The sequence below is a fragment of the Danio rerio genome, chromosome 12, assembly GCF_049306965.1.
Source record: "Danio rerio strain Tuebingen ecotype United States chromosome 12, GRCz12tu, whole genome shotgun sequence".
Lineage (NCBI taxonomy): Eukaryota > Metazoa > Chordata > Actinopteri > Cypriniformes > Danionidae > Danio > Danio rerio.
In genome coordinates, this window is record NC_133187.1 from 24,933,405 (window position 1) to 24,957,817 (window position 24,413).

General features: G+C 35.8%; 1 protein-coding gene across 13 annotated transcripts in view; it reads right to left on the reverse strand.

Moving 5' to 3' along the window:
- mpp7a (MAGUK p55 scaffold protein 7a) overlaps positions 1 to 24,413 on the reverse strand; it is a 207,739-nt gene that overhangs the window by 59,999 nt on the left and 123,327 nt on the right. For 9 of the 13 annotated variants that reach the window (XR_012387476.1, XR_012387475.1, XR_011017326.2 and 6 more), the window contains 1 exon segment: positions 1,199 to 1,369. Coding sequence is in view for 6 of the 13 variants with exons in the window: in XM_073917350.1 (XP_073773451.1) it covers positions 1,199 to 1,369 (171 nt within the window). In the remaining 7 variants the exon portion in view is untranslated. 13 annotated transcript variants of the gene reach the window in all.

Consider the following 24,413-nt stretch of genomic DNA (forward strand, 5'->3'; position numbering starts at 1 on the left):
CACTTGGTGATTGCCAAAAAACAATTACTTTTATCATATTTTATCCATAATATACAGAAGATAAAATAGTATTTAATAGTTACATAAAAACATCACGCAAATAAAAAAAATCATCAGTCTTTAATTTTTTTTTCCATTGGATTGTGACGCCTTGGGTTATTATTAGTTACACAGCAATATGATTAGTTGCAGCAGATTGATTTTACAGCACAATCTTAAACTTTGACACCTTTGCAGCACTCTTAAATTAAAAATAAAGGCCACGGCTTAACATAAAGAACGATCTCCAAGTGGAGGTCTCCAAAATTAAAATTAAATAAAGAATAGTCTTGTACTGTAAACATTTTAAGGACCCCCTCGAAAATGAGATGATTCATCTCAAGAGGCTGTCCCATTCAATAAATTCAAATTGTGCCCACCAGCTTTATTAAGTGAGGTTAATGTTATTGGGGGTCTTGGCCTGAAAAGTTTGTAAACTCCTGCACTACTGTATAGAGCCATCAATTTTATATAAAATTATGAATAATACTTTTTTCTCTATGACTTGTCAAAATTGGATTTTTTTAATAAACAGAGGCATCACACCAAAAGGCAACGAAACCTAATTTTATAGTGGTTCCAAAGAGTTAATAAATATTTATATTATTATTATTTACTGTTTATGTATAAATAAATAAACAGATGCATGCCACAAGCTTCACATGAGGCTTCAGTCATCATCTTTTTACTTTAACTAATTTAAAAGACACATTTTCAGTGGCAAAAATGTACCAAGTACCTATGTTTTTAAAAATGTATGGATGAAAAAATAATTGCCATTTAGTTAAATAGCCGCTAGTAGAATCATGGCTAAAAAATGATTTACTTTTATTTTTCCCTTATTTACCTAAACTTAAACTATGCCTGAGACAGTCACACCATATGACAATTTTGAAATTTGGCACAAAAATGTAAAAAAATGTAATAGCAATCAATGCAAGACAAAGAAGTGTTTAAGCGTTTACCTCATTTAAATTATGTCATTACTAATTATGTCTTTTCTCGTGTGAGAGTGAAAATGCAACATCACATCAACAATCCATACAAGTGGCAGAGGAAACTTTTGTGAAATTCAATTTTAATATTTTGCCTGTTCAAGATTTTATGGCCATCAGGTTGAGGTAAAATAGCACTTTTCAGCTAATTTTTTGTCACTTACCAACTAACACGACAAGCCTATGTCTGTCGCCGTGTTTCCTGCGGTAGGTTGTCACCTCTTCATAAGTGGGCACATCAGCTGTGTCATACTGCTCACTTTTCTTACATTCATACATGGATTTATTGGTCTTCTTATCTCTTCTGCTGAGACGAAAACTCCTCCGCAGGCCCGCTGGAAAGGAAAGGAGAAACAAATAAGACAAAAGAACAACAGCATTCTTGTGTGCATTTGGGAATAAGGTTATGATGAAGCCACAGAAGACTTATTGGATCTAAACACTTTTACACTTACTCATTCTTTCCTGTCACATTCACAAATCTTTCACTCAGCCTCCTGCACCTGTACTAGCTTGAGCTTATGGAGTAATATAAAATAATACATTTCCCTCACTCCTTTCCCCTTCATTAAATATTTTGCTATATCGATTACACTTTCATCCACCATCAAGTGTTTAGCACTCTTAGTTCCATTTACCACATTTCACCATATCTAAACCCATTCCGCAGCTTTTCATCCAACAAAAAAATCCGCATGGAGAAGGAAAAAAATTCCGTCTGGGACCGATCATAACAGATTTTCCTGTGCGCCACCATCATATGAACCGACTTGTGGTTCTTTCATCCGCGTCCAGGTAACAAAACGACTAGACCGAAATATCTGAGGTTACGTATTTCATGGGGACATGGCAGGAGGTGGGCTATTTCAGGACACGGTCATTGCCACGGGTGCTTTTTCATGCCCTAAAAGGCTGTTAGGAACGTCACCACAAAACTTCCTGTCTGATTACTCTGGACAGCACCAGTCTGTCTTTAATGACCCCAGACTGTATCAAAACTCAAAATGTACCCCTCATTTAAGAAGCAAGGTTTTATATTCATGACAGATGCTAGTTAGTCTAGCACAGCCCAAACCAGAGACACCTAATACCCCATCTCTGCGTAAGGCATTTTCCCCTCCTGTCTATACTGCATGTTTTTTTTTTTTACTGTGATTAATGAACACAGGGATATGATGCAAGATGCCCAAGTAAGATTACAGCAGCAAGAAAATTATGGACTGAGAAGAAGCGGAATAAAAAAAAAACCCTGATCCAGTCCTCCTTTAATACTTTCCAAAGCACAGAGACCGCGAAGCACAGATGTGCGGCCATGGAGAGATCCTGCATTCTTTACAGCTTGTTCTTTTCCACAGAGTCACCTAATAAGGGCTGGTGGGGACCTACGCTGGAATACAAATGAAACACACCGTAAGTCAAGTGCTCGTTGTACCACAACACAAAGTGTTTGTGTGGTTCCACAGTTGGGATTTAGTTACAAACGTTTAGAACGGAGCCTTCTTCCACTCAGGCTAACCTGTGGTCTCTGTGCTCGTGGCACTTGACGCTTAGCCGCTGAAGCTCAGCCCTTACTAGAGAGAAAAACACATGCAAAACTATGTACAACATGGTAAGAATATGGGTGATTGCCTGACAAATATCAGCAACATTTGATGAGGGGAAAAAAAGCTGGCAACCTGAAAGAAATCAGTCCTTCTAAGAGGATGTGACCTTTAATAAAGCAAAAAAACAAATGGCTTGTCCTATTCAATTTTCAAATCTTTCAGTTTCAATAGTCGATTAGCTCTGGCATTGGGAATCTCTGTTTTCCAGAGCACAGAACAGGTGCAAAGCTTTTATTACAACTTCTCAAGTCAATGCAAATTGGGGTTCTCTGCCTGAAGAGACTTCGTAATCGGGACCCTTCAAAATCACTTAAAGCCATAGAGACAGCTCAATTCAAATAAGCGAAATATTACCTTCTATCTCAATGAGGATAAATAAATCAAGGCTCAGATCGCAAGCAACTCTACTCCTCTTTTGAACTCAAGTCCCAGGAACTGATTAAGGCAAAATTAAGGGGAGAAAAGCATGGAAATTACTCCATTCCAGTCTGAGCAGAAATGTTTCTACATTTTGGCCTGCTTCTCGTCAGGAAACCTTAATTCACTCTTTTTCTAAAGGACGTGGCTTTTGCGAGACAAATCTACATGTGGGGTGACGGAAGGCAGCTTGAGTGTGTTAGAAATGCTCAGCCAAGAGCCTTCTGGTTTGGGGACAGAGATAAATCTAAAAAGAGAAAGCCAGCTAGCAAATGACAGTTAAAAAATTCCTTCCAGTTGTTCTAAGAATATGACAGCACAGACTAGAAGACCGACACATGCCCAGTGCAGAGACCCAAACATGCACCTCCTAATGGCGTGCACTGTGGCGTGACGAGTTAATTGGGCCTCAGAGCTACGCAACCTACCATCACCAACTAGCAGTCCACAAATCAAACCTGTTCTTCCATTGAGACTTGGAAGGAAAAACAATGAAAAAGGCCCAAATTCAGTGTAAACATAGAAAGACACGCGCTACCGCCGCACACACAATCGCATGAGAGCTGCCGTGGCTCCCGGATGCCCATTTTCCACAGCAATAATAGCGTACAGCCATGGAAGAAATTTAGTATATACTTGTGAGGTAAAAGCTCGGAGGGATTTAAAAACATTGAGGACGATGAGGGGTAATAACCTTCAAACGCATTAACTCCCTGCGTGGATATGGAATGATGCACAGTCACATTTATCAAAAAGATAAGAAAAGCAGAAAAAGGTCAAAGAGGGGAATCAGAATACTCTGTAGAGTGATCAGTCAAACAGAAAATGATTTCATAGAAAGAGCGCCTCTATTTTCCTATCATCTTTCGGTTTACAACCTGTGACTAATTCTTTTATCCATTATTTTAGAACACATAATCCTTGTCCTGTGCTTGTAAGTCATACTTAGTCATGTGGTAAATTTTCAAGTATGGCACTTTCACACAGAATGTGAGCATAAAGGTGGATATAGTATAGTAAAAGTCAGCAGTTTTTGAGTGCAAATAGCATCAAGGTTTCCTGAGAGGAGGAAACGATCTGAAAGTATCTCTTGTGAATGGCTCGGCCTACACCTTCCACCTCAAACAAGGTTAGCGGAGAGTTCCTTGTCGAACATGATGTGAACGATCCACTCACATAGACAGACATATGGCCTTCACTCACTCCCACCCTCTTTTACAGTGATCTGCGGAAGGGTTTAGCGCTGGAGTACAGGCCCCTGGGGTGGTGTCTGCGAGACCCCCAGCATCAAACATTAAGAAGTTTCCGGCGCAAATCTCACGTACCAGAATCGTCTGATCTCATCTCATGTGCGCACCATCTATATTCCATCGCTTGAATTGAGGAAAAAGGTTTTTCTGTATACTCTGACAAACGGTTTACCAAAGCCACTTGACTCTGTGCATTCCCACAGATGATGAGAATGAACTGGCTGCCTGAATCCAGAGGAGAAGATGGATAACCATCACAGGCAACGATTAAAGAAAAACAAGTATTTAGTAGTGCTATTTGAAATATGTATTGGGCATTGCTCTGAATCATGTTGAACTCGTTAAGAATGGCCGTCTAGGGGAAACAGACTGTAGGAGTGGATTCCATTGTGCTGCATAAGTGGAAAGTCGTGTTCTGCCCAAGTGTTACAGGCTTGCGCTCAATACAGGCTCTTCGTTCCCACTTGACGAAAGAAAATAGACATGTATTAAGGGAGTGATATTTGTTTTTCCCTCAGTCCTGTCCTAAATTCCATATTTAGAATGAAATGTGTTAGAGACAGAATTAATCAAATATGAAATATATACTGGACAGAATAATGAACTGAGTATGAATTATTTAAATGTATACGATCAAGTTGACTGATGAATGTATTTAGTAAAAAATGAATACTTGATAATAAATTTTAAGTATAATACAACATACTAATTAATTACATACACTATCTGATAAAAGTCTTGTTGTTGATCACAGTTGTAAGAGCAACAAATAAATAACTTGACTTCTAGTTGATCATTTGGAAAAGTGGCAGAAGGTAGATTTTTTCTAATGAATTATATGCTAAACTGCATCCCATTCATCTCAAATACTGCAAAAAAAGACCTATTGGAACCCGCATGAACTCAAGATTCTGACAGAAATGTTTGAAGGAAAAATCATGGTTTGGGGTTACTTTCAGTATGGGGCATGCAAGAGATCTGCAGTGGATGGCAACATCAACAGCCTGAGGTATCAAGACATTTGTGCTACCCATTACATTACAAAGAGGGCCCATTATTTGAATAAGGTATTATAAGACCATTTTGAGGGGTGAAAGTCAAAATGTCAAGAGAGAGATTAAATCTTAGATAGTTCATTTTGTTTAATGAAACCAGTTTCCATTAAAAAAAAAAATAGCCAAAATGTACAAAAGTTTTTTCAAATATTTCAAAATAAGTTTAAAAATTATATTAATAAACAATTAATGTTATGTTTATTTATGTAGAACCATGGTCATGCAAGACACAGCATGTCACTCCATGTTAAGACAATAAAGTTTGAACTTGACAGTGTGAACGACTCACAAACTGTATGGGTTTGTTTTCCTTAAAGCATTGTTAGCAAAACTCTTCCTGTCATATTACATTGAAATTTAACAATATTACTTCTGACTGAAAGTTGCCAATTTATTAAACAAATCCAATGCACAAAATCCCATTAATTTGTTGAATAGCTTTAGTGTTTTACAGTATCCTATAGTATTAAGATTAATGAAATGGAGTAAACTGACAAAATAAATTGCTAATTACTATGTAAAGCATGTATTTTGTAATCGGTTGTGAAATACATTTTCAAAGTAACCATCGCAGCCATGTTGATAACTATATAGTAATTAGCACATTACTATTGTTTCATACATTCTTAAGTGTTTGCTTACATGTCAAATTTGTTTCTTTAAAAAGAAAGACAGTAATCTAAATCTGGTAAACTTTGCCCTTATAAGGTCAGTAACAATGTAAGAACTGAAAAAAATGATGGGAACCCTGCTTGACGCATCAGGAACACACACATATACACAGTCTAAGTCACAGACAAACAGAGTGGGCTGCCAGGTCAAGCCGGTCATCACTAGCAGGCTTAGCAAGTAACTGAACTATAAATCCAAGAGGCTCTTTTGGGGGACACAGTCCTGTTAGTTTCATCAATCAGCTGCTCCTTCAATCAAAAATACCAAACACCCACACACAAGCTTCATCAACAGACGCACAAAACCTATTCACTGAACCATTGTGAAGTCTGGCCACTCCTGACCCTCCCAGACGGACAGCCAAACGCTGAGTAAAGAACACAGAGACTATAATCATCCACTTTACGTACTGGCAACAAATCAGACAAAGAGACGCACATTTGCTATCAATGTCCATGAAATTCAAATCTTCTCTACCATACACACACAATTAGAGACGCTGCCAATAGCCCCTCCAAATGAAGATCCCAGTGACTTCAGCCGATTACAGTAAAGTGCATCCACCTGATCCGAGGTCAGTGTGGGGAAAAAGCGTGGTAATCGAAAGCTCTGCAGAGCTACAGGCCTGGAGGCTTCTGGCCTCTGTGCTCCTCCTCCAGGAGTGAACCTGTGGACAGATGAGATAAACTCATTTTGGAAATAGAGCGTTTTTTATTTCAGTCTAAAACACGTCTCTATTTTTCCATAACTCCTGCCTTAATTGGATTCCGGGGGCTGATGGCTTTCCCAGCTTTAGCTTCTTCCCCCCCAATGTTTTCCCTTTTTTGTTCTTTCTTCTGACTCCCGTCGCAGTTCTTTCCTGTTTCTACTTCTCCTAATTGTGGTCGCCCTCGTTGTGCGGAAAGGTCATTACGATTAGCAGATCACTGAAACCCTGCATTCACATCAAATCCTGCTCACACATATTAACCAAAAACAGGAATATAATACTGTAGGTGTACGCATACATAAATGGCACATTTGACCACCACAGGCATTTTAATGTGTTAGCTTAAGAAAACGTGTAAAAGAGTTAAAAACAGCACAAGAATTCCTGTTACACACGTAGATCTGCAATGTGAAGGAAAAAGCAGGTATACTTGGACATAATGTCCTTTTTTATTGTAACATCAAGTCCGTTTTTTAAGAAAACATTTGATCTGCTTGTTTAGGCTCAATCCCAATTCTAATTCTGTACCCATTCCCCTTGGCTCTTGAAACAGAGTGTAAAGGGGAAGGGCTTTAAAATTTGTTCCTACTGGTGTCCCTCAAGGCTGCGTACTGGGCCCACTCATGTTTATTATTTACTTACTCCCTCTTTTTAGAAAATACAACATACAAATTCACTGCTTTGCTGATGATACTCAACTCTACTTGTCCACCATATCCTCTAGTTCTTTCCCTCATTCCGCTCTGACTAGATGTTTAGCTGAAATAAAATCTGGCTTGGGCCAGAAGGCCCCGTTTACACTAGTGCGTTTTAGTTTTAAAACGGCGCTTTAGATCATAAACGATCCGCGTCCACACTAGCGTTTCTGAACATATCTCCGTCCACACTACACCACCAAAAACGTATATCACATGACCATTCGCGCTCAAGTATAAACAGGAAGCATGTGTCTCGCTTGGCATTTGGTTATTGTTAGTCAACAAACGCCGGTTGAACAATGAAAGCGATGGCAAAGAAAGCAAGAGATGTATTTTTGAAACAGATGACGAGGTCGTGTTGTTACTAAACGTAACAAATGAATAACTGCACAATGGCGCCTAAAACAGACAATAGTGCAAACAACGCTCCCATTTCTGTGTCTATGTTGTTGTTTACAGTGAATACAGTGGTCTGCTGTCTTCCGGTAGCGTTAAAGCCATGTGTTATAGTCATGTGATAGGGGCTTGACGAATAAGGGAAGGATACGCAATGACACAAAAGCCCCAATCAGGTAGCGAATCTCAGCAGCCCCGCCTCCATTTTCAGATCTCTCCGTTTTCCATCATCCACACTGAGACGTAGCAGCAGCGTTTTAGAATGAAAACGGCATCTACAGCGTTTCCAAAATGCTCAGTTTTCGGCGCTCGTAAACTCCGGCGTAGTGTGGTCGGATGGCGTAACCGTAGCAAAACTTATGTGTTTTCAAACTAAAACGCATTAGTGTAAACGGGGCCTAAAATTAAATAGTGACAAATTTGAAGCCCTACTCATTGGGACTAGAAGTGTCTTGGATAAATCTGATCATTTTACAACAGATATTGGTAATAGCATAATTCATCCCTCTCTGCAGGTCAAGAGTTTAGGTGTCATCTTGGATAGCACACTCTCATTTGAAAGCCAAAGCAATATTACATGCACTGCATACTTCCACCAGTGTAATATTAAACTTCTCTGCTCTTCTCTTACAAATAATACAGCAATTCTTATCCATGCATTAGTCACTTCACGTCTTGACTACTGTAATGCACTTCTCACTTGGGCTTTATTCTAAACTTCTCCATAATCTCAAACTGGTTCAGAACCATGCCTCTCGAGTCATTTCTAGGACTCCATCTCACAAGCATTTCACACCACTTCTCAATCAGCTTCACTGACTTCCGGCAAAGTATCATATTGACTTTAAAATATTACTTCTCATAATCAAGGCACTTCAAAATCGTGCTCCTCAATACCTCACTGAACTTCTCCATATTTATACCCCTTCTCGCACTCTTAGATCACCCAACTTTCTCCCTGGTGCAACCTCGCACTCGATTAAGCACAATGGGAGACAGTTCTTTTAGCTCTATGGCTCATCGGTTATGGAACTTGCTTGCATTTTCGGAATGAATTCATTAAAACATGTGCTTGTTTGTTGTAAAAACTTGTATTAATGACAAAAAAATACAAATTCGTACATTTCATATTCTGTTTGCTGATGTAGATGCTTTATTCTGGGAAATTTTTGTACCCCTTGTTTTCAAGTGTGGGCCTGAAGTTTCGAGGGCTTTCTAGCCCCTCCCCTTATCCCTAAGCCTTCAAGCTAAAGAAAACTAAGACACGCCTACCCCTTTATGTAAACGCACAAAACAAGAGGTATGGGTAAGGGGAAGGGCTAAGGGGTAGAATTGGGATTGGACATTAGTGCATTAAGATTCGAATGGCAGAATCCACACTGATTTAAATGAACCACACCAACAGAGCAAATTAATTGAATCAAAAATGTGAACATGCACTTAAAAGAAAAGTCTTTCACTTTACATTGATTTACTGCAATTCATTCCTGCCGAAAACAATTTTAAACTAACATAAGAAATACTAGAGATAACATCTATCCATACTCCCATTTTGAAGAAAACATTTTTCTCACCATCTTGTTTTAATTACACTTTTCGCACCTGGGCAGCTAATGGACTTGAGGTAAATAATTTATATGAGGATGGGGTATTCACATCTTTCTCATTTCTACCCACTAAATACAATCTGCCCAACAATCATTTGTTTAGTTTCTTTCAGGTCAGAGACTTTAAGAAATAGTTTCCCCACTTTCCACACCACCCTCCTGAACATCATCTTGACAATTTTTTCAGTTTAGATATATGCCAGAAACATCTAATATTAGCTATTTATAATTTAATAATTACACTAAAAGTAAATCCTATTGTTTTTTTTAAAGAATCTTTGGAAAATGACTTTGGTGTTGGTATTGCAGAAAAACAATGGAAAGATATTTTAAAGATGGTCCACTCCTTCCCACCAGGCATGGCCTAATGCAAAATAAGGTGCTCCATAGAGCTCATTTAACCAGTGCCAAATTAGCAAAACTATTTCCTGATAAAAGTAATGCCTGTCATCTGGTGTCATGTTCTGGAGTTGCCCTCAATTAACAAATTTCTGGTCCAGTGTTTTTGATACACTTAATAAAGTTATTAACATAAATCTTGACCCTAACAGCCCTTTTTGGTACTTCAGAGAGATTTGACTTCACTGTTGCATCTCGCCAGGTTGTTGTTTTTCTACTCTTTGAGCAAGAGGAGCCATTCTTATCAAATGGAAACAGGTAGTTCCCCCATCACATGACATAAGGATCCGAGAAATCTTTAGCGGCAAAAAAACTTGAGAAATTAAGATGTTTACTAGCAGGATCTCTCAAATCTTTTTACAAGACCTGCAATCCTGTTTTAGACTATATGAAAGGCTTACCCCGTTCAGTTGATATAAGCTTTAATTCACAGTAAATAATTGGAAAGAGGAAATATTGAACACTTAATTGTTTCCCTTTTTTTTACTCTTTTATTGTAAAATTGCTCAATTATTTTTAAAAAAGTATTTATTTTAATTATTTTATTTATTTATGTATTTTATAATAAATACACTTTATTTTGAGGGTATAAAGGGAAAATAAGAAAGCTAAGACAGTCTGCAAGTTTTTCCTATGTTGTATTGTACTACTACTATGTATAGTCTTGTAAAACAACAATTTAAAAAAAGAAAGAAATACTAAAAATTAATGTAAACTTTTATTTGTAGCATTATATGGAATTTAAATGAAGCTATAGTAGCCATCAACCCTCTATTTTTAAAAAACAACCCAGAACTTTTCTTTAGTTCACACACCTCTGCACAAACACACATATGCACTGGTTTTATCTGAAGCTCTTACTGCTGATGTATATGAATGGATGGCACACTTGGGATTAAGGCTAATACATCTTTGCACTCCTGACACCCCCTTGACACAGGGTGGAGCAGAACTAGCAAAGCATCCGTGTTGTACAGTCTTACATTACAACCACACCAGGTTCAAATCATAACAGCGAATTAGACTGCAGGCAAGACAGAGCACAATGATGGGTCTTGTAAAGGAGGTTTTATGATTCTAAAGAGGTCAGAAATCTCCCGTTACATGGAATATGTAAGGCATGACAGGGCACGGAAGCTGGGAAGATCTTTCCAGGGACTAGACCTCAAGGTGCTTTGGCCGTTGGGAGGAAGAGGAGAGGCTGAGGTCAGAAGGCCGGTAATGAAAGCATGGCAGAAAACAGGAGGGGGGAAAGTGAAAGGCGCAACGCTGAAAAGGTTATCCCTATTGAATGACGGCGCTTGATTGAGCTTGGCAGACAGGGCTGTGTGGCTTTATTTATAAACTTTCTGCCCACAGGATCGCCTGCGAAATCAAAAGAGTTAAATGAGTGGCTGGCCAGCGGTTAAGGATTTACACAACAGAATAATGTTCTTCTAGTGAGAAAGAGAGACCAAAAAAAGGAGAAAGGAGAAAAACCTGAACCATTCTGGGAAATTGAGAAGAAGAATAAAAAAGCTTTGTAAAACAAGTAAAAAAACAAGACACAGGAGGGAAAACATACAGTACAGTGGCCCCAGAAACTCAATCTTATAATTTTACACAAAAATCTAATTAACAAACAAACAAATCATTCAAAAGATTTATTAAAGAAATCTATTATATTATTCAACAAACCCTTGTAATTGCATTTTTGAAAGTGATTTTTTATATTTAAAGTCTTTTATATTTTAAGTAAATTTTTTAATTTTTGTACTTTAAAGTCATCAAGGAATCCTTAAAAAAAACTTCAACAAATCAGACTCCCTAGTTTTTTGCAATTTTGCAAATCACTAAATCCAACGTAAAAATAAACAAAAACTGAATTTTTTTTTGTGATCCTGCAAAATTATTAATTTAAACGCAAAATAATTGAAAAAAAAAAAATGCAAATAATCTCATAAAACATCCAATTCTAAACCATATAATCAAACTATATTTATTTCAGTTTGCAATTAATTTTTACACGACTTTTAGATGTTGCATACGCAGAGCATATGATGAAATTGAGTGTCTCTCGAAAAACGACTTCTCACCTGCACATACTGTATCTGTCAACATTGGGATGTGAAAATAAGGGATATGCCCACCATAACAAAAACCCACCAAGATCGACATCTTTAGATGTTATTAGTATTATTATGTGTATACGTCTGTTCAAACATGCACCCAAAACCCGCTCCGCTTTAAATTGCGTGTACAGAATCTGTTGATGGTCTATTAAGGGTGACCACTCCTGGACGTGACCGAATTTAAAGGACATTATTTGTGCTTTACATGTAAGGCTGGTATCATGATGTTCGTCAAATCAATAAAGGATTTTGTTTAACTCTTTACTCTTTTTTTGACGAGAGAAAACGCTTCCCTGCCATTGACAAGTTTTACAGCAATCTGTGTTTTAAGTGTAACACTGCAAGCGAAGCCCTAACGCATGTCCTGTATGTGAGGTACATGATGCCAGATGCTCAGGGGAGCAAAATCTAAGAAAGAAAAAGCAAAATTATTGGTAAAAATCTTACCTTCCTTTGACTTAATTCCTACTGTTTTAGATCTGTTTTAGATCTCGTCTTGACAAGACACTAAAATATATAGCTTTATTTTTATAATTTGTGCCATGAAGTTCGCATATTTAACATAGTAGGCCTGATAATGTTGTATCAGACACATACTGTATACACATATATGTATTTTTACAATTTTTATATATTTTTTAAAATCACAAAATTTTTCGCAAATTTCTGGAAATCACCACCACAAAATCAGTCATTTTAAAATTGCAAAAAAAAAAAATAATAATAATTAAAAATTGTAGAAAAACTAGGGGGTCTGACAAACATTAAGCTGCACACTATGAATATGCACCAAATCCCCAAATTGGACTAACTTCTGAAAGATCATGTGATACTCAAGATCATGTGATACTGAAGATTTGCAATTACAGCAATAAACAACATTTACAAATATATGAAAATTAAACTATTTATTTTAAAAGTCATATAAAATGTCAACATTACGTTTTAATGTATTGTTAAATCAAATCAATGCAGCTTTGGTGAGCATTAAAATAAATCTTTTAAAAGCTTTTAAAAAACTTTTTTCGAAGAACAAATGTGCCTACAAACATATCAAAACTCCAAAACACAAACAACAACAGTTTTCATCACATTACACATATGGATCCTTTAAAATAGAACAAAACAGCTGATTTGCACAGATTAAAATGAAAGATATGGAAAACCTGAACTGGATCTAGAACGGATTACAGAACACAAACCAGAGACAAGAAATGACTGAAGAACTGAAACTGAAACCCTTGCATATGATAAATAAGTGTTTTCGTACTACTTGAAACATTTAATACTATAAGACCCCATGGAAACACAATACGTTTTGTGACCACTGTATAGAGCTGTCCCACCCGGGAATACTGTACAACAGAGTACACGAGTCTCTGCGGTGACAGATAATGAGAATGCTACAGCACACTTATTTTCCACACACTAATGCTAGAGATGGAAACCAGACTGAGGCCTGACTGAGAGCTGGCCTTCAAACAGCCCAGTGTCCAACACACACCACATCAAGAGTACGCCGGACTTCCACCACAAAGCTTGGAAACGAACCAGTGCCTTTAACGGCAATATGTTTAACATCTACAAAGAGCTATTTAAACTAAAAACACTGCCAAACACACAGCAAAATCAGAAAGTACAGCTGCTCAGGGTGGCTATATGAGAAATCAGTGCACATTTAGCCCTTGTTTTTAAAAAGAAGACCTGGGGTGCGTTTTCCAAGCAACAACATAACTCGTAGCTGAAGTGTCATAGTACCAAGCATCGTTTTGGAAAAGAACGATGAGTGTTTCCCAAAACCGTAGCTGCTGTCGCAGATCCATATTTTGAACCACTTTAGTTATAACATAACACATCTATAATGACGCTCTAAACGGGGTGGAGTAACAACTTTAGAGAAAAAAAACCATACTTTTTTTGTGCAAATGTTATTGTTTTACAAGTACACACATTTTTTAAAAAAATCTAATATTAGTTTTGATAAAAACTTGCACTCGTTTTCCATATTAATTAAAATATTTGAAAAGGGCTCATATATGATCTTTGTTTCCTTTACATTATTATTATTATAATTATTATTATTATTATTCAGTAGAATATTGTTGTTTTTTTAAGTCTACTTTTACAATTTGACACATTCAAACCAGTACAGAAATGTTCTAACCAACAGGCCCATGTCATATAGGCCTACAGTACAGATACATTTCTTAATAAGTAACCTACTATAAATTGAAAGCATTAACATATGCTATATGCTGTTGTTTTCACAAGCTTTGCAGACGTAATGTACATTCTACTTTTAAATAATAGGTCACCTATAGCTTTTGTCATGATCCATGGCTGCGTTCAAAACAGCAAAAAGGTTTCAAAGTGCACTACGAAGAGCACAATTGTCAATATGAAGATCGCTAAAACTGAACTGTAAAAATACTTTGAAAATTAGCAAATTACACCTAAAAGACATTGTTAATTTTTTTTTTTTATCATTCCAAGTTTAAATGTTGGAATGTTTTAAATGAATAGGGAGATAACTGGGAACAGAGCACAGCCAAGAACTAACTAAAGCTGTAGAGGTGTAGATGGAAACATACAAGTTTGCCACTCAGTTTGCAAATGTTTGTTGGAACGATGGATTTGGGAACCGCCAATTGAACGAACTATGTTTGCAACGACGGAACTTGAGTATGGAAGCATACGAGTAGCATAATTCAATTCAAAATGTAATATGCAAAATGGCAATGCAATATGTTAAATGGCAATGTATTTCTGTATTTCAGTTAGCATTTTCCAAGACATATGTGCAATGTTTGCTGCAAAATGAAAATGAAAATGATAAAAACATAATGCATTTTCATTTAACACATCGCGACGAATGAAAGCCCATTTGAAATTGAAAATGCATTCTGGCCTGGCCACGCCCACAGACGGCCACCGTTGCTGCAAGGCAGGTTTTAGGTTATGTCGTCACAGCTGCCGCGAGGACTATTTGGGACATTTGGCAGCATAAACATGGCGAAGTCTGTTCCTCAGCGGCTTCGTGAAGCTGCACGAGCCCTCGAGCGTGAACTGGGAAATACTTTAGAAAAGCAATCACCTCCTAGCTCAGTAAACTTGGCTTAAGGTTTGATATTCGCGCACGCAGTTTTAGGGATCATCTGCGATTTACATCAACAGAACCAAAATGCAAAGTAACGCAAAGCAGAAAAAATTCAGGAGATTCCAATAAATGGTTAGAGGCCAGAATGATTTAATACAGGTAGCAAAGCTACTATACCTCTAACTATATGGTACATACAATGCAGAAATAGGCAATAGCTCTTGTCATAAGCACACAGTACACATCAGCTAAAGCCCTTTAGGTTCTGTCGATGTAATTTGCAGATGATCCCTAAAACTGCATGCAAAAGGGCTTTAGCTGATGCGTTACTGTGCATTTTGGTTCTGTTGATGTAAATCGCAGATGATCCCTAAAACTGCGTGCGCGAATATCAAACCTTAAGCCAAGTTTACTGAGCTAGGAGGTGATTGCTTTTCTAAAGTATTTCCCAGTTCACGCTCGAGGGCTCGTGCAGCTTCACGAAGCCGCTGAGGAACAGACTTCGCCATGTTTATGCCGCCAAATGTCCCAAATAGTCCTCGCGGCAGCTGTGACGACATAACCTAAAACCTGCCTTGCAGCAACGGTGGCCGTCTGTGGGCGTGGCCAGGCCAGAATGCATTTTCAATTTCAAATCGGCTTTCATTCGTCGCGATGTGTTAAATGAAAATGCATTATGTTTTTTTTATTTTCATTTTCATTTTGCAGCAAACATTGCACATATGTCTTGGAAAATGCTAACTGAAATACAGAAATACACTGCCTTTTACATATTGCATTATCGTTTTGCGTATTACATTTCAAAATTAATTTTGCTACACACATCCCATGCTGTTATGCTGAAAATGTAATCCTGCATTTCCTAGACGCGAGTGTAAATGCATTTAGGACAAATAACATTTAAATGATCATTTTGCCACAGTTTCTGCTTGTGCTTTATTCACATCAAATTCAGTTTGTGTATAGCATTTTCAATTTAATTTTGCTACTTATAAAGCTTTAAAATGTGGATACAATTTACAAATTAAAACAGTGTTTGAAATGAGAAATGCAAACAATGTAATTTAATTTACATTTTCATTCTGCACCAAACATTGCTCATATGTCTTGGAAAATGCAAATTCAAATACAGAAATACATTGCCATTTAACATATTGCATTGCCATTTTGCATATTACATTTTGAATTGAATTATGCTACTCGTATGCTTCCATACTTGAGAACTTAGTTGGCTAATGATGGTTTTTGAAAAACATCCCTGGGTGGTGAGAATAGTTACTTTGATTTCACTGATATCAGATAGGGTGATGTAGTGGCACAGTATGCAGTGCTGTCGCTTCACAGCTAGAATGTCGCTGGTTCGAGCGTTAATTGGGTCAGTTGGCGTTTCTGTGTGGAGTTTGCATGTTCTCACTGCATTCGTGCGGGTTTCCTCCGGGTGCTCCGGTTTTCCCCACAGTCCAAAGACATGATACAAGTTAATTGGGTAGGCTACATTGTCCGTAGTGTGAGTGAGTGTGAATGATTGTGTATGGATGTTTCCCAGAGATGGGTTGCAGCTGGAAGGCCATCCGCTGCGTAAAACATATGCTGTATAAGTTAGCGGTTCATTCCGCTGTGGAAACCCCAGATTAATAAAGGGACTAGACCGAAAAGAAAATGAATGAATAAATGATTTGCAGATATTTTAGTTTGATTGTTTTCTTTACATTGGGAACAAAACTAAACAACACTCAGGAATTGATACTAACTAGACATGGGATGATAACAGATTTCAAGGTTTATCGTGGCTTGAAAAAGTCGAGGTTTGAAAACCACAAAAATGTTCTTTTATGTTCTTTTATACCATTTCTATGGTATATGTAGGGCTTTTTTAGAGTTTTATTTTTCTTTTTTCTTTTTTTTTTGTCTTTTTTTTTACAAATAGTTTATTTTTAGGGCAATTATATCTTAGCAGCAGTATTTCCAGGACCATCCATATCAAAAGCTGTAGGTCAGCCCTTGATTCAGCAAACATTTGACAAAAAATTTGCTGTAACCATCCAAGCATGCTATAGACCTGAACAATGCAGTGGCTTACTTTATGTCCAAAGAAAAGAAAGATATCTAAAGATGCCTTTTCAAGATGACAATAGTCAATGATTTATTTAAATTATTTCGCCTGACATGTCTACTGTTCCAAAATATTTTACATTTTTCTTAAAATAAAATGTATTGTGTTCGATGGGGCAAAAAAGTAGCTTTTAACCCAGACATTTAAAAAGAACATAATTTAAAGCATTAATCACAATGCCGTGATACTGTAAAACCATGATATTTTTATCCATGGTTATCATACCTTCAGAATCTTATACCGACCCATGCCTAATAACAATAACAAATTCTATCTTAGAATGAAAAATACTGTCAAATGGGGAGATCAGAAAAATGGTCGAGACTACCATTTGCAAGAGAAGAGATTTGTTAAACCAGAAGGAAACTAGACAATGATACGAAAAGACATAGAACATTGTGCAGCCACATATCAAAAAGATTATTGTCCAACACGCACAGAAGAAAGAAAGAGAGGGAGGATGATAAGAGGTGTACACAAAACGCGTATGGGAGACTAAAATAAAATGGGATATACAAATTACAAGTGGTATGGGACAGAGGACAAACACAAAGCATAATCAAAAAGAGCTCACCAACATGGAGTCCACTTAAATACGAGGCAAACTCATTCTCCTCTTCAAATTATGAAAAGCAGAAGGAACGAGGACAGATTCATATTAGAGAGCAAAACAGAAGAACTCCTGTTCACTGAAAGACTGTCAGTTCAGCTTGTAGGTACATAAACAACTGACAATGATTATTCCATTAGACAGTTTGAGGTCAGTAGGATTTGTAATGAATGCATTTATTTAGGAAGAATGCATTACATAAAAAAATGCAATAAATTGACTTCACATTGTATTATTGAAATATGACTCATTTAACATATTAATGAAAGTCTTCTGTGTAGCTGAAATGCTGTTCTGTTTAAATAAAAATAGGAAAAACAAAAGCATCACAGTTTCCACAAAACATATTAAGCAGCAAATGGTTTTCAGCACAGAAAAGAAAATTTTGCTCCAAATCAGCGTATTAGAATGAGTAACGGTGCTGAAAATTCTTGCTTAAATAAGAGAAATAAATTCCATTTTAAAATATATTAACTCTTGTACATTGTTCAAATTTATTACTCTTTTGTTATGTTCGGGATGGAAACATCCACTGAATTAAACTGCTATAAAAATGCATCAAATAAATATTTTTTTAAATGATTTTGCATAAATCTGTTAAATCAACCTCAGTTCTGATCAAAACTACTAAATTGTTTAGAAAATTTGCATGATTTTAACCCTTTTATTGCCAAATTCATAAATGACGTCACTGATTTGGTTAAAAAAAAAAAACACACACAAAATGATGTATTTTCAGAGATTTAAGTCTTGGACATGTGATTGAATAGTAACAACATTGGCTTTGATGCATTGCTAGCTTTAAATTTTTTCTCCCTAATTTATTGTTGGTGGCTGTTTTGCACAATTGACTACAATTATAACAATATTTGATGGTGCATAAATTCACAGTCTTTGTTTTTGTTTACTCCATGTAGTTCTGAAAGCTGAGATGCATATTTAGGTTTTCTTAGACACGCCAAGGTACATTAAGTGTGATACGGTCACTCTGACACACTCATAGATATGCATGAATCCACTTAAATTTGCTGTTATACTCCATATAAAATCCAGAAATTAAGCTTTTTTTGCACAGGCCTATCTAAAGGGTTAATGGTGTCAACTGATGATAAACAGTAAAAATTACAAATTTTACCTCTTCCCAACAGGCAAAACCACCAACAATCACAAATGCATGATTACATATCGTCATGGTTTTGTAATAAAAAATGTGGTTATATTGGAATCAATGGGGCAAAAACAGCCACCAACAGTAAATTAGAGAGTTTTTTTTTTTATTAATCAAAACAATGCATCAATGGCAATCTTGTTTCACATGTCCAGGACTTTGGATAAAAGGTTTAAAAAATCCAGTCCACAATTACATTTATACTGAAAATATGTCACTCAAAATCACGCCAATTTAAAACAGATCTTTTAAATTGTAATAATATTTTCCAGTATTACCGTTTCCTCCTGCATTATTGAGACTTCTTTAAAAAAATGCTAATCTTACCAACCTCAAACTTTCAAATGGCTGTACAGCTACCATATTTCTTATATATTATTGATCCTCTACATCTGAACCAGGTGGAAGGATCTATTGGCAGCATTCACATTCAACATTCACAACTTTCCACGTGGGCCAAAAAACAGATTTCCTTTGTCTAATAGACACAATACATAATGCATTCAATACGTACCTTACAGATGGGGTAAAAGAAGTTATTCAAAACATCTTTTGTATCTCACACAACAATACGACTATGAATTACTGGGGGAATGCAGTCACATTCACATTCACACAGTCTATCATGGAGAAAACTAAAATGGATGGTATTCATTTGAGCACTTATCATACAAATTTCATCTAAAATGTAAGGTGGAGTTGTTAAGGACAGGGATGTATTGTGCATGAGAGCTATATGGTAGGGTAGTGAACTCTTGTCCCCTTTACACACTCTGCTACGCTCCATTAGAAGGTTGTGGTCCAATGAATGCTAATCAGCCGTGTCTTCATTGTTTGGCACTCTGTTACCACATACAGGGGTCCTCTGCTAATGATCTAATAGCTGTGACATCTAAAAGGCCCAATAAAGTTAAAGTTATAGTGTACCTTCTATGTCCTCCACTGGGAAAGCAATATGAGGAATATGATGATAATAAAAGGATTAAAAACAGATCAACAGTAATGGGGAGAGTAAAAGAAATGAGGAAGAAGAAATTGACCTACCACAATTGACTGTATCATCATCTTATGATAGAAAAAGAAGGAAAGATAGAGTCATGCGACAGTACACATTGCAATTCAACAAAAAATGTAAAAACCGGTTATGTTTTGTCATTCCAAACCAATTTAAAGGGTTAGTTCACCCCAAAATACAATTCTGTTAATTTGTACTCTTCAATTTTATGACAAATTCCGAACCTGTTTGAGTTTCTTTCTTCTGATAAACAAAAAATATAATATTTGGAAGAATGTTGAAAACCATTGACATCCATAGTTTCATCCATCCATGTGTTTTAATATGGATGTCAATGGTTACCGGTTTTCAAAATGTTGCCTTTTGTGTTCCAAAAGAAAAAGGAAACTTTGGTTTAAAACCACCTGATGGTGAGTAAATAGGAGTAAATAGGCTGTTTTAATAAAAGTCAATAGAATCTAACATTAAAGGTGCAGTATAGGTGATTGTGTTCAGAAACATTTTTTGTTGTGCTAATTAAAAGTCTCTTCACATTTTAATAGTAATGATTGAAGTAAATGATCTAAATGTTTTTATATATGTATTTTTATATTCTGGGTAAGGCATAAGACTAAAAAATGTTTGTCTAAATAAAAATTAGTCAGGCGGATAAACAACTGATTACCTAATTACGATAGGCAACTCAAACTATTTTGTTTTTGAAAGGGCTTCTGCCAAAAATGCAGTATCAAAACCTTTCTAAATCCTGAATCAATATCGGTGTTACTTTTGTACACTGGAGGAAAATGACATTATGCAGTTCAAACCATGATCTGAAGCATAACACAATGGCTGAAGTATTACTTTTAGATAGGTACTTTTAAAACTATTATAGCCATGCAATGCTTATGCAGACTGTATTCTATTTTCAAGTTCATGGAGCATCCGTTACAGCATCGATAACAGTCGGTACCAGTTTCAGCGAGTACAATTGAAAATGAAAAGTCACTCGTTGTCTTGGTCACATAAGTGTATTGAAAAAAGAAGATATTTATGTTTTTAGTACTCCTTTTTACTGATCTGATTTAATTTAGAATAACAAATTACAGTAATTAATAACTAGTTGAATAACAAAACATAAGTACAGATGTATTTTCAGATATATTATAATATAGTGAATTTTGATGACTTAGCTATAATAACTTAATGGGGCCAGACAGAGTCTGCGGATGTTTATTGTTATTTCTGTATTTCTGCAGAGAATTTTGGTAAAAATCTGCGAATTTCTACAGAATCATTTTGGGAGTATTATAACTAAAACCTTAATATATGAAATATAAAATATTATCCTTTAAACTTTATTTAGTGTTGAAAATGCAAATCCAATTAGATCCACTTTATTTTATAAACAAAGCAAGTCTCTCATATCATATATCTGCTAAAAGACAAAAAATATTACTGTACAAACTGTATTGTATATAAATCAGATAAACATGTTCCTATTAGTCAATGATATAACTGTATTTATTGTAAAAACTGAATAAATATAGATTTACACACATTTATTCAAGTTAATAAACAGAATTAATGATGGGCTAAAAATCTGCAGAATAGAAAAGAAAAGAAAAAATACTGGGTCATTAACATTTTACATAAAAATAAATAAATAAATAAAACTGCAACATTTTTTATTATAATTTTAGTGATCAGCTTGAGGTAGTTCAATTTATCTTTATGCTTTTGATGAAGTAGCAATTATCTTAAGAGCCCTTTAAACCATGTGGCGGGCCGTAATTCAGGAATGTCTTTAAATAAATAATTATTTAGGCCTAATTGATTATTTATTTATTATTTATGTACAATAAATAAGACATAAAACGAGAAAGTAAAATATAATCAACAAAGAAAATGTAAATGAAAACTGTAAATGAAAACGTAAATAAAAAGCTTATTTATTGACTGCCTTAGTCCTATCACTTTAAAATAACAAACACTGTACACCTATCTATATGTAGGCTAACCCACTGCTTTATTTATTTATTGTGTAATTATGTGTGTTTGTACTTTCATTTTAGTTGTCTTTTATTTCCTTAATTTTACTTTCCAAAATTAATCCTCATTGCACTTAAGTTTACTATCATAATATCATAATAGAGGTTGTTAACCAGTTTTTAATGATTAATGAAGGAATTATAATGTTTTGGTTCATTATTTCATCATCATTTACAAGTAGCAGGGTATTTACAGATGTATATTTCTGTCCGTTCGCATCCCGTCCTTTTGTGCCTATTGGCAGCATAGTCGCAAACTGCTGTTACACCTGAAAAATCATTCTTAATTCTTTAATGCCGCAACGGCACTACACATTGTGGGTAATGGTCCTTTTGAAGTGTCACACACTGTAAATAGGTCTGTTCCACCTAACCAGCTTTACTGAGGTGAAGATTGATTTTTTTATTTGCACAGTAATTCATTTTTGAACAGTGAAAACTGACACACCCCCACTCAAACTTTACTTTCAATACTTAGTCTGAAATAGTGTGTAGGCATGACTTCAAAACAATTTTAGTACTGTTTAATAGATTGTAAACAATTGTATTTTACAGTCATTTGGATGATTTCATTATTTAAAATTTGCAAACAATACTTTTTCTGAAATTATTACTAAGGAGAAAGTCTGAATATAAAATATAAAAACAATTTTACAGTGAAAATTTAATTCCTGCACCCCACTGTCAACAATTACGCTGGACAAAGTGCGTGTCTTCGTAGAGTTTTTTAACCGGTGAATGGCATGATCTGGTGTTAAATAAGGTTGTCTATGGTCATCTATTCGGTGAGTGTTCATGACTCTAAAAGACGTGGCTTTGGACGGCAGGGGAGGGACGTGCATGTTCAAAGCTAATATGCTAACGTAAGCATTTTGGAAGATCACCTACTGCACCTTTAATATAAAAATATCTTCAAAATATCTTCATTTTTGGTATGAATAAATGGGAGTGAATAAATAATTAGCGGTCAATTTTGAACTAACAATGACTTTAAATGTTGACAGAGCCCTAAAAGGTTTCTACGAAAAGTTTTCAGTATACCATTAATTGGTAAACCATTGCGTAGCTCATAGGAAACTGTTACTACAGAACAGCTAACATAGTTTATTACAGCAGAGAAAGTGTGTACTTGAGTGTGCATGTGCAGGCCTGAAGACATGGGAACATTTGGAGTCACTTTAAAAGCTTCCTCCAAGTCATGTGGTCTCAATTCTACTAAACAAGCTTAAATCAAAACACACACGAGCAAAGGGCAGCATCTACACACAGCCTGCCGTACACATCCACACAGTCCTGCCAAGAAAGCAACACCATGAAGAGGAGGATGGAGGGCAGTAAAATCTTTTGTGTGTTATCAGTCAACTGAATCCTTAGGCATCTGCCTTTTTGCTGGTGTGACCCAAAGGACCAAAAAGACAAAATCAATTAGAAAAAATGAAAAGCAGGGATGTTTTTCATGGTTTGGGACAAGAAATGAGGCCACTAAGCTTTGGATAAGAAAAAAATATACAACAGCAAATTGGAATGACTAACAGGTGAAAATGAATAACAGACACATCTATCATAAATAAACTTATTCGACAAGTTCATGAAGCGGTAAACTTTACTATGACTAGTGTCTATAGTCAGTAATGGGTTCCAAAATCCATTTTGGTCAGAGAGTACAAAAACAATTGCAACCACAGACATAAATAGGACAGGGCAAATTTAGAAACGAGAATCGAAATGACGCAATTTTGAGATGACAATAATTTTCCAAAAGATAACAGATGCTTTTTGCATCCCACAATTTATGAATGAATCTAGAACAGATGATTATTACAAATAAGTGGGGATGGTAAGTGTAGATTAAAGGGGAGCTTAAATTGTTTCCATATCTACAGTGATGACAGAACAATTGGATTGAAAGTGTATCTGGTCAAACAAACATCTAAAGGCCACAAAGCAGAGCATGTGAACAGACATGAATAGACCTACTGGGCTTACAATGTTTACATATACAGATTTACATCATTTCTGTTGAAGACTCCAGATATACTGTTTATATCCACCATTACCAATATAAATCTATCATATTTGCGGAACAAAATCTATCTACATGCAACATCAATATTAATATAGAAAGAAGAGTATGATCAGTTGACGATACTGTAATAGGTTGCATGTAAAAGGTTACAGGTACATGTAAAGGTTATTGGTGTGACCAGGTAAATTTCTTTCTCTCTCGTTCTTTCTAAAAAAAAAAAAAAGGCAATTATCAAATATTAAGTTATTTATCTTTCAAAAAGAAACAGACATTACTAAACTAAAAGTCATTACTGATAACTAATAACTACTTATAGTAATATACAAATAACTACTGAAGTGTCATTATGGCCAGTGGTTTTTATAGCAATGGCCGTTGTACCAATGACATTGCATAAAACTA